Raw genomic sequence first — 10051 nt, 5'->3', positions numbered from 1 at the left:
AGAATAGAAGATGTTTCTGAACACTTCTACATTCATGTGGATGCTACCATGATTGTGGATAATCATGCATGAATCGTGAATAATGATGAATGAGAAGGTTACAGAGGCACAAAGATCATACCCCCAAAAAATTCTGACCTCCCCAGTTATTGGTAATGGTGAGAGGTTAGCATGTTTAGTTGTTGCCTCTTAACGGCATCTCCCTAATCATTATTCACGATGAAACATCTTATCTACTTAATTAGAAAGAAAAGTACTGCTGTCATCATTCAGGTACTGGCAAAACATAACCCAAAACAAACTGTAAATGCATCCAACGAGTTTGTTAAGTCACAAGATAGATTTAGTCATTGCGTGCAAGGAATATGGGACTAAACTTTTGACTAATTTATAGTGGAACTGACAGCGTTTGAATTACTTTGCAGATATGAAACCGACAATCATATCAGTAAAAAATATATAGAATTCCCAGTTTATTCTTCAAAACCAACTTTATAAGAGTTAAAAAAAATATATATATTTGACCAAAAATTCCATGACGTACAGTAAGCCATTGTTGGCAGATTATATGGATACAGTACAATGCATGATTTTGAACTACCATTTCTTGTAAATCACAGCTTGCCTCATACATCGTTTGCTGCCTCCACCCATTTAGTACGCACTGTTTCAGTTTCAATTACTCAAAATCGGATGGCTGTAACTAAAGCTGGAAATGTCAATATTGTAATGAAACAGGCAGGGAGCAGGTCTCGAACCCTCGACCTTGTAGCCCGAGTTCCGGCGCGCTATCGACTGTACCGCAAATGCATGCTCGTGCAGCAGAGTCGATTTCCGCGCTTATAAACCCAGGGTCGTTACACTATAATCAAACTCGCAAGGACTATAATCACTAGCCAGTTATAACTTGGCTAATAGGCTAGCACACGTGTCAAACACAAGACCCGTGGGCCGCATAAAACACAAACTGGTACAGTTGAGTAATCTACTCTATGAAATTACTGCCTGATGCGCTGGCATCAGTAAATTCAACTTCACTGATTGCTTTCGTGTGTCCCGCTTACAGCGTGCAGCGGAGGTGAAGTGTAAAATGTGGCTGTCTAGCTTCGGTTAAGCTTGACAATGAATAACCAAAAAACGAAACCTGCAACAAAACACAATGCAAAGGAGAAACGTGTGGGCCTATTATAACAACATTTGAGCAGTAGCCTAGGCTGGCCACTCAACTACAATACACTTTGAGTACACCATACAGCAACGCTGCATTCAACCATACCGATGATCCACGCTGTGCAAAACAATGAAACGCATGTTTTAAGTTTAAATGTTACAACAACCTACAGCTATACATTTTTGTTATTTGGAGTTATTAAATACTTTTGATTAAGGTCACATGATATTATGCACATATACAAGCAGGGAAGCAAAAGCTGGAAAAATCTGATATCTATATACATCATCCTATGGACATAACGTTAAGTGGACATTATAAAGAGCCATATTTTTTTCTAATAAAACAATGGCCAGTTTGGGTCGCAGTTGCACATCTGGCCTGCGAATTCATTGTGTTTTTCAATAAGGCCCGTGCACTGATTGAGTTTGACACCCCTGGGCTAGTGTATATATTTATTTAGCAAGCTAAATAGCTAGAGATGCAATTGGTTAGCTAGCAAGAAATGTGAATCGCTTTGCTATGATGAACTTGAACGACTGTTATCCACAGTTCGTTTTTTATTTATTTTTTCCTTTATTTAACTAGGCAAGTCAGTTAAGAACAAATTCGTATTTTCAATGACGGCCTAGCAACAGTGGGTTAACTGCCTTGTTCAGAACGCCAGATTTCTACTTTGTCAGTGTAACAGTATAACTTTAGACCGTCCACTCGCCCCGACACGGGCGCGAACCAGGGACCCTCTGCACACATCAACAACGGTCGCCCACGAAGCATCGTTACCCATCGCTCCACAAAGGCCACGGCCCTTGCAGAGCAAGGGGCAACACTACATCTAGGTTTCAGAGCAAGTGACGTAACTGATTGAAACGCTACTAGCGCGTACCCGCTAACTAGCTAGCCATTTCACATCCGTTACATCAGCTCGGGGAATCGATCTGCAACCTTGCGGTTACTAGTCTAACGCTCCAAAATGACACAATACAATCTGAAACACAACCAAAAGAAACAGCAAATGTATCCAACAAATGTGTAGAGTCACAAACTTGATGTAGTCATTGTGTGCTATGAATATGGAACCAATACACACATGCAGTGCATTCATAAAGTTTTCAGACCCCTTGACCATTTCCACATTTTGTTATGTTACAGCATTATAAAAAAAAATATTAAATTGTGTTTTTTTTCTCATCAACCTAGACACAATAACACATGACAAATCAAAACTGGTTTTTAGAAAATTGAGCAAATTTATAAAACATAAAAAACTGAAATATCACATTTACATAGGTATTCAGACCATTTACTCAGTACTTTGTTGAAGCACCTTTGGCAGCTATTACAGCCTCAAGTCTTTTTGGGAATGACGCTACAAGCTTGGCACACCTGTATTTGGTGAGTTTATCCCATTCTTCTCTGCAGATCCTCTCAAGCTCGGTCAGGTGTGATGGGGAGTGTTATTGCACAGCTATTTTCAGGTCTCTCCAGAGATGTTTGATTGGGTTCAAGTCCGGGCTCTTGCTGGGCCACTCAAGAACATTCAGAGACTTGTCCCGAAGCCACTCCTGCGTTGTCTTGGCTGTGTGCTTAGGGCCGTTGTCCTGTTCGATGGTGAACCTTCGCCCCATTCTGAGGTCCTATGGAGCAGGTTTTCATCAAGAATCTCTTTGTACTTTGCTCCGTTCATCTTTGCCTCGATCCTTACTAGTCTCCAAGTCCCTGCCTCTGAAAAACATCCCCACAGCATGATGCTGCCACCACCATGCTTCACACCGTAGGGATGGTGCCAGGTTTCCTCCAGAAGTGACTCTTGGCATTCAGACCAAAGAGTTCAATCTTGGTTTCATCAGAACAGAGAATCTTGTTTCTCATGGTCTGAGAGTCTTTAGGTGCCAGGGCTCCTCGACCCAGGGATGTGTGTGCATTGGGGACCTTTAACAGAATGTGACTGGCAGAACGGGTGTTGTATGAGGAGGATGAGGGTTGCATCAGGTATCTCAGATAGGAGAAGTGAGGCCTAAGAGGATTTTATAAATAAGCATCAACCAATCAACCAATGGGTCTTGCGCCAGGTATACAGAGATGGCCAGTTTACAGAGGAGTAATGAGTGCAGTGATGTGTCCTATAAGGAGAATTGGTGGCAATTCTGATGTACGAATGGTAAAGAACATTTAGCCGCTCGAGAGCACCCCTACCTGCCGATCTATAAATTACGTCTCCGTAATCTAACATGGGTAGGATGGTCATCTGAATCAGGTTAGTTTGGCAAATGAGGTGAAAGAGGATCAATTACGATAGAGGAAACCACGTTGAGATTTAACCTTAGCCTGCAACTTGAATATGTGCTGAGATAAGGACAGTGTACTGTTAGCCAAACTCCCAAGTACTTCTATGAGGTGGCTACTTCAAGCTCTAAACCCTCAGAGGTAGTATTCCCACCTGTGGGGAGAGGGGCGTTCTTCTTACTAAACCACATGACCTTTGTTTTGGAGGTGTTCAGAACAAGGTTAAGGGCAGAGAAAGCTTGCTGGACACTTAGAAAGCTTTGTTGTAGAACGTTTAACACAAAATCCGGGGAGGGGCCAGCTGAGTATAAGACTGTATCATCTGCATATAAATGGATGAGAGAGCTTCCTACTGCCTGAGCTATGTTTTTGATGTAAATTGAGAAGAGCGTGGGGCCTAGGATCGAGCCTTGGGGTACACCCTTGGTGACAGGAAGTGGCTGAGACAACAGATGTCCTGACTTTATACACTGCCCTCTTTGAGAGAGGTAGTTAGCAAACCAGGCCGAAGACCGCTCAGAGACACCAATAATCTTTAGCCGGCCCACAACAATGGAATGGTCTACCGTTTCAAAAGCTTTGCCCAAGTCAATAAAAATGGCAGCACAACATTGCTTAGAATCAAGGGCAATGGTGACATCATTGAGGACCTTTAAGGTTGCAGTGACACATCCATAACCTGAGCAGAAACCAGATTGTATACCACAGAGAATACTATAGACATCAAGATCACTAAAGTCATTACAGAAAACACCAGACTGATACCTATCAGGATTATTTGTGAGGATAACATCGAGGAGAGTAGCCTTTTCTGGTTGTTTGGAGTCATACCTTGTGGGATTGGTAATAATCTGAGAAAGATTTAGGGAGTCCCATTGCTTTAGAACTTGGTCAGGTGGTTTAATCATGTCCCAGTTTAGGTCACCTAGCAGGAAAAATTCAGACTTACTGTAAGGGGCCAGGAGAGAGTTTACGGCAGGTAGGGTACAGGCCGGTGCTGATGGAGAACGATAACACCCAGCAACAGTGAACAAAAACCAGCAAATCAAATTGTTTGGGGACAGCCTTGGTGGAGACAACTGAGCACTGAAGGTGATCCTTGGTAAAGATCGCCACTCCCCCACCTTTGGAAGATCAGTCTTGCCGAAAAAGGTTATAACCAGAAAGATTAACATCAGTATTCAAAACACTCTTTCTTGACCATGTCTCAGTAATGACCAAAACATCCTGAATTGGAGCTGTGAACCCACACTTTCATTTGAGGTAATAAGCTTCTAGTGTTTATGTGCAGAAAACCCAGGCATTTACAAGAGCAGAAATCCGTGCAACAAATATCAGAGCACAAGTCAGAATTGGGGCTAGCAACAGTAGATGGGCCAGGGTGTACATGCACATTTCCAGATATCATCAACAGTAATTCAATCAAGGCACAGCAGAGGACAGGGAGAGCTCTGCAGTGTTGATTTATGACATTTGAATGTGCATTAGATGGCAACAAGATCATATTATGCAGCAATTTCATCAGGTGGCATGAATACAAAGCCATCGAGAGGGGGTTAGAATAGGATGGGAGGCCAAAAGTCTGTGTAACCAATAGAGTCAGAGTCCCGAGTGTGGGAACAAACATAGTCTGTCCCACGGTTGGGTAAAGAAAGTTCATAGTCAACAAAGCATGCAGGAGTCATGAGGCAAATAGCAAAAAAGCAAAATGCACAAGAAAAAATATATAACGACTTGGGTCTAGCCATTGTAAGTTCAGAGTCACTCGCCCCAACAGTGCCTGTGTGCTGGAGGCGAGCAAAAGCTCGGGAGTGAGGGGGGAGTGGGGTCGGGGTACCTGCCCCAGACAGGGGGAGACGACCAGGGCAGACGTTGAACAGATCGCCAGGTGACTCTTTCCCTTGGAAAATCCCTTGGAAATGTCTTTCCCTTGGAAATGTGAGGTTCATTGACATTGACAAACAACACCTTAACCCACTATGGGAATCTGTCAGCTTTCAATTATCTAATCAGGATTTAAATTCATCAGTTGCTCTGTTGCATTAAAAAACCAGCCAACACTACAGCCTTTCATTTCATTATTTATTTATGGTTAATTTGGATAGGTACAAATACAAAAAATCCTTTACACACTAAAGCACCTGGGTTATACACCCTCTATAAAAGGGGCACAGATTTTAAAAAGGCAATACTTGGTGGTGGTGGTGAGGGGTTGTATGTAATATGTGATGAGCAAGTTTCATCGGCCCAACACAAATATCAAATGTGTAGAGTCACAGTACATAGCACACTTAAAAAAAACTGCATTCTATAATCAATAATTCTACAATCTGTATCCCAAGAAAAAAATATGGAACCAAATCAACCAATGAGGGGGAAGATCAAATCAGAGGGGTTGAGCTCCTCCCAGTCTCCCAGCCTATCACACCATACAGTGCCTTGCAAAAGTATTCATCCCCCTTGGTGTTTTTCCTATTTTGTTGCATTACAACCTGTCATTTAAATGGATTTTTATTTGGTTTTAATGTAATGGACATACACAAAATAGTCAAAATTGGTGACGTGAAATGAAAAAAATAACTTGCTTAAAAAAATTCTAAATAAAATCGACGGAAAAGTGGTGCGTGCATATGTATTCACCCCTTTTGTTATGAAGCCCCTAAACAAGATCTGGTGCAACCAATTACCTTCAGAAGTCACATAATTAGTTAAATAAAGTCCACTTGTGTGCAATCTAAGTGTCACATGATCTGTCACATGATCTCAGTATATATACACCTGTACTGAAAGGCCCAAGAGTCTGCAACAAAACTAAGCAAGGGACACCACCAAGCAACAAAGAGACCAAAGATAACCCTGAAGGAGCTGCAACACTCCACAGTGGAGATTGGAGTATCTGTCCATAGGACCAGTTTAAGCCGTACACGCCACAAAGCTGGGCTTTACGGAAGTGGCCAGAAAAAAGTAATTTCTTAAAGAAAAAATAAGCAAACACGTTTGGTGTTTGCCAAAAACCATGTGCGAGACACTCCAAACATATGGAAGAAGGTACTCTGGTCAGATGAGACTAAAATGGAGCTTTTTGGCCATCAAGGAAAACGCTATGTCTGGTGCAAACCCAACACCTCTCATCCCCCTGAGAAAGCCATCCCCACAGTGAAGCACGGTGTTGGCAGCATCATGCTGTGGGGATGTTTTTCATTGGCAGGGACTGGGAAACTGGTCAGAATTGAAGGAATGATGGATGGTGTTCAATACAGGGAAATTCTTGAGGGAAACCTGTTTCAGTCTCCCACAGATTTGAGACTGGGACGGAGGTTCACCTTCCAGCAGGACAATGACCCAAAGCATACTGCTAAAGCAACATTCGAGTGGTTTAAGGGGAAACAATTAAATGTCTTGGAATGGCCTAGTCAAAGCCCAGACCTCAATCCAATTGAGAATCTGTGGTATGACTTAAAGATTGCTATACACCAGCGGAACCCATCCAACTTGAAGGAGCTGGAACAGTTTTGCCTTGAAGAATGGACAGAAATCCCAGTGGCTAGATGTACCAAGCTTATAGAGACATACCCCAAGAGACTTGCAGCTGTAATTGCTGCAAAAGGTGTCTCTAACAAAGTATTGACTTTGGGGGGGTGAATAGTTATGCATGCTCAAGTTCTGTTTTTTTGTCTTATTTCTTGGCATTTTTTCTATTTTGTTGCCTTACAACCTGGAATTAAAATAGATTTTTGGGGAGTTTGTATCATTTGATTTACACAACATGCCTACCACTTTGAAGATGCAAAATATTTTTTCTTGTGAAACAAACAAGGGGGTGAATACTTTCGCAAGCCACTGTATGTACACTCTTAGAAAAAAATGGCTAACTAGAACCATAAAAGGTTCCTACAGGTACAGCCTGCTAGAACACTTTAAGGACAAATTTTTCTAAGAGTATACAGTGGTTGACCCTGCTGTTTGCTCTCCCCAGCTTTGAGAGAGACAAGACGGCAGTGCCCTCTGCGCCCGCTGCGGTACCCGCTGTAGATGAACGAAACAAGCGCTCTCTGAGTGCTAGCAGTGAGGACAGCTCAGAAAGCTGGTCCCAGATCGCCCCTGATGACGACCCCCACGAGGAGACCAGTAGTTTTATCCAGCTGAGCGAGGGGTCAGTAACCATAGCAACCAACCGCTGCTCCGTACTATCATGCACCGCTCCTAGCACTCCTACCGCTACTACCGCCCTCGCCGTCCGTCGCCCTCTCATCAGCCCATTGCTGCTCACTCTTTGCTGTCCTGTGCCAGTCTTCAGCCTTTGCTGCTGCAGTGGAATAGCTGTCTGCCTGGGGGCTTTCCGCTCACTGGCAGAGAGCTCACCTAGTGCACTGAGCCCTACTCCTTAACAAGCGTGGTGTGGAGCTCTTGGGGCCTGCAGCCTGCGCTGAAATATAGTCAGAGAGAGTGGGGCTGCATCCGCGCTAGCATAGGTATGATATCACACTGCTTTTCACATATCAAACGCCCACAGAACATTAGCTTTATCATTCCCTGCTTCAGCTAGTGCCATTTCTCAGTTCCTAGTCTCATACTGACACACAGCCAAGCCAAAAGACTGAGATAGCAAGTCTATTACTGGCATTCCTCTAAGCCAGGAGAAATGAGATCAGGGTATAGATAACAAAGAGTGGGGTGGATACGTTTCTAGGCTCCAGAGGACTAGGAGGAGGGCTGTGTGACTGGCTGGCTGGCTTCAGCTTGACAGTAGTGGGGATGAAATGTGAACTGCTTTAACCTGCCAGCTGTGGCAGAAACAAACACCTGGTCGCTGTTGCCTTCCTTTCCACCTGACCACCTCATCCCCGATTAACTCCACTGCTGACACTGGACATGGTCGCCCACTCCGCCCGACTTCTCAATCGTTCCACATCCCCCATCTCCACACGGAAGGGCCCATTGCCAGTCAGGTTCTCTCTGCCAGCCCAGCCACCCTGCTCAGCTGCAGCTGCTGTTTCTATGTTAATCACCAGCTAATGAACAACATTGCTCGCTTCACTGCAGCTCCTTATTGTTCCCTTCACAAGTCACTGATTGTGTCGCCTTTCAAGAGACAGGATATGAGTTTTGGTTCTGTTTGGATTTGCAGGAACGGGAACAGTAGCACATCTAGCCTGGGTCTGGCAGACTTGGAGGGCTTGTCTGACATCCCCAGTCAGAGCACAGTGAACAGGTAACTGATAACTCCTAACAACATGCAAACACTCCTACAACGTACAGGCTACACTCCTACAACACAGCGCTGAGGCTTTAAATAAGGCCCTTTGAACAGGAGAATGCAGTCTCATAGGCTCCAGTCTGATTCTCTCTAGTCTCTACCCTGTTTATGAAGTGTGTACTTGTTCACCACCTCATGAAGAGATCAACCGATGTAGGAAATGTGGTGGATGATCCATCCGGTTAGCTACCCCATGCTTACACTAATTAAATGTTTTTAAATCCATGACAGGGAGCAAGTAAATTCACGCCCACTGCTAGATTAAATAAGTGTTTGCACCCCCAAAAAGGTTGAGGAAATTAAACATTCAGGACAGAACAAATAGGTAAGGAGAAGGATTAAGATTGACAGAAAGGTGAACAATATGATATTTTCCTTTTTCTTCCTTTGTTTTAAGAGTGTTATCCATTACTGGAAAAAAAACTGATGCTTAGTAAATCTGGCCTAATGGTAGAACGTGAAAAAATCAGAACGCGACCTACTGTATTGTCTTAATGGTCATGTTCTCTGTCCTCAGTGAGGAGGCAGACAAGGGTCACCTAAGGGAGAGCAAGGAGAACGTAAATGGTGAGTAGTGTCACCTTGTCTTACACACACACACACACACACTGTCTCATTTCCATATCATTACTGTCTATATCTGTCACACAGGAAACTCAACTCTCTCTGTCTCCCCTACTGTCTCATCTTTGTTCTCGTTTGTCTCTTCACATCCTCTTCACTGTAAGATCTCTACACACTCAGTGTTCTATGAATATTCTAACTCAAATGTCGAAATTGTAAATATATCACTGCTTTATCTCTGCTGTGGTGCCAGTTAAACATTTAGGTCAATATAGCGGCATTGTATCCAGTGTTGGGGAAGCTACACTGAAAATATAGTTTACCAAGCTACAAATGACTTCACACTGGAAGAAGTTAAACTTCACTAAAGTTACCCTTAATAAAAATATAGCTTACTTAACTAAAGTAATTCACTATATCCCATAACTACTTCGTGAGAAATTGCAGTACCAGTCAAAAGTTTGGACACACCTACTCATTCTCATTCACCTATTTTAGATTTTTCAATGTAGCCACCCTTTGCCTTGATGATAGCTTTGCATTCTCTCAACCAGCTTCATGAGGTAGTCACCTGGAATGCTTTTCCAACAGTCTTGAAGGAGTTCCCACATATGCTGAGCACTTGTTGGCTGTTTTTCATTCACTCTACAGTCCAACTCATCCCAAACCCTCTCCATTGGGTTGAGGTCGGGTGATTGTGGAGGCCAGGTCATCTGATGCAGCACTCCATCACTCTCCTTCTTGGTCAAATAGCCCTTACACAGCCTGGAGGT

The 10051-nt window shown here is 43.4% G+C and overlaps 1 protein-coding gene across 6 annotated transcripts in view; it reads left to right on the top strand.

Annotated features, from left to right (window-relative positions):
- LOC129832189 (A-kinase anchor protein SPHKAP-like) overlaps positions 1–10051 on the top strand; it is a 139020-nt gene that overhangs the window by 125547 nt on the left and 3422 nt on the right. For 5 of the 6 annotated variants that reach the window (XM_055896042.1, XM_055896047.1, XM_055896043.1 and 2 more), the window contains 3 exons: positions 7434–7610; positions 8586–8669; positions 9232–9281. In XM_055896042.1, coding sequence (XP_055752017.1) covers positions 7434–7610; positions 8586–8669; positions 9232–9281 — 311 coding nt within the window. The remainder of the gene's footprint in view (positions 1–7433; positions 7611–8585; positions 8670–9231; positions 9282–10051) is intronic. The other variant, XM_055896046.1, reaches the window with a different exon arrangement.

This window comes from Salvelinus fontinalis, chromosome 33, assembly GCF_029448725.1.
Source record: "Salvelinus fontinalis isolate EN_2023a chromosome 33, ASM2944872v1, whole genome shotgun sequence".
NCBI classification, from domain to species: Eukaryota; Metazoa; Chordata; class Actinopteri; order Salmoniformes; family Salmonidae; genus Salvelinus; species Salvelinus fontinalis.
The sequence above is the reverse complement of the archived record's forward strand: the minus strand, read 5'-3'. Positions and strand labels throughout refer to the sequence as shown.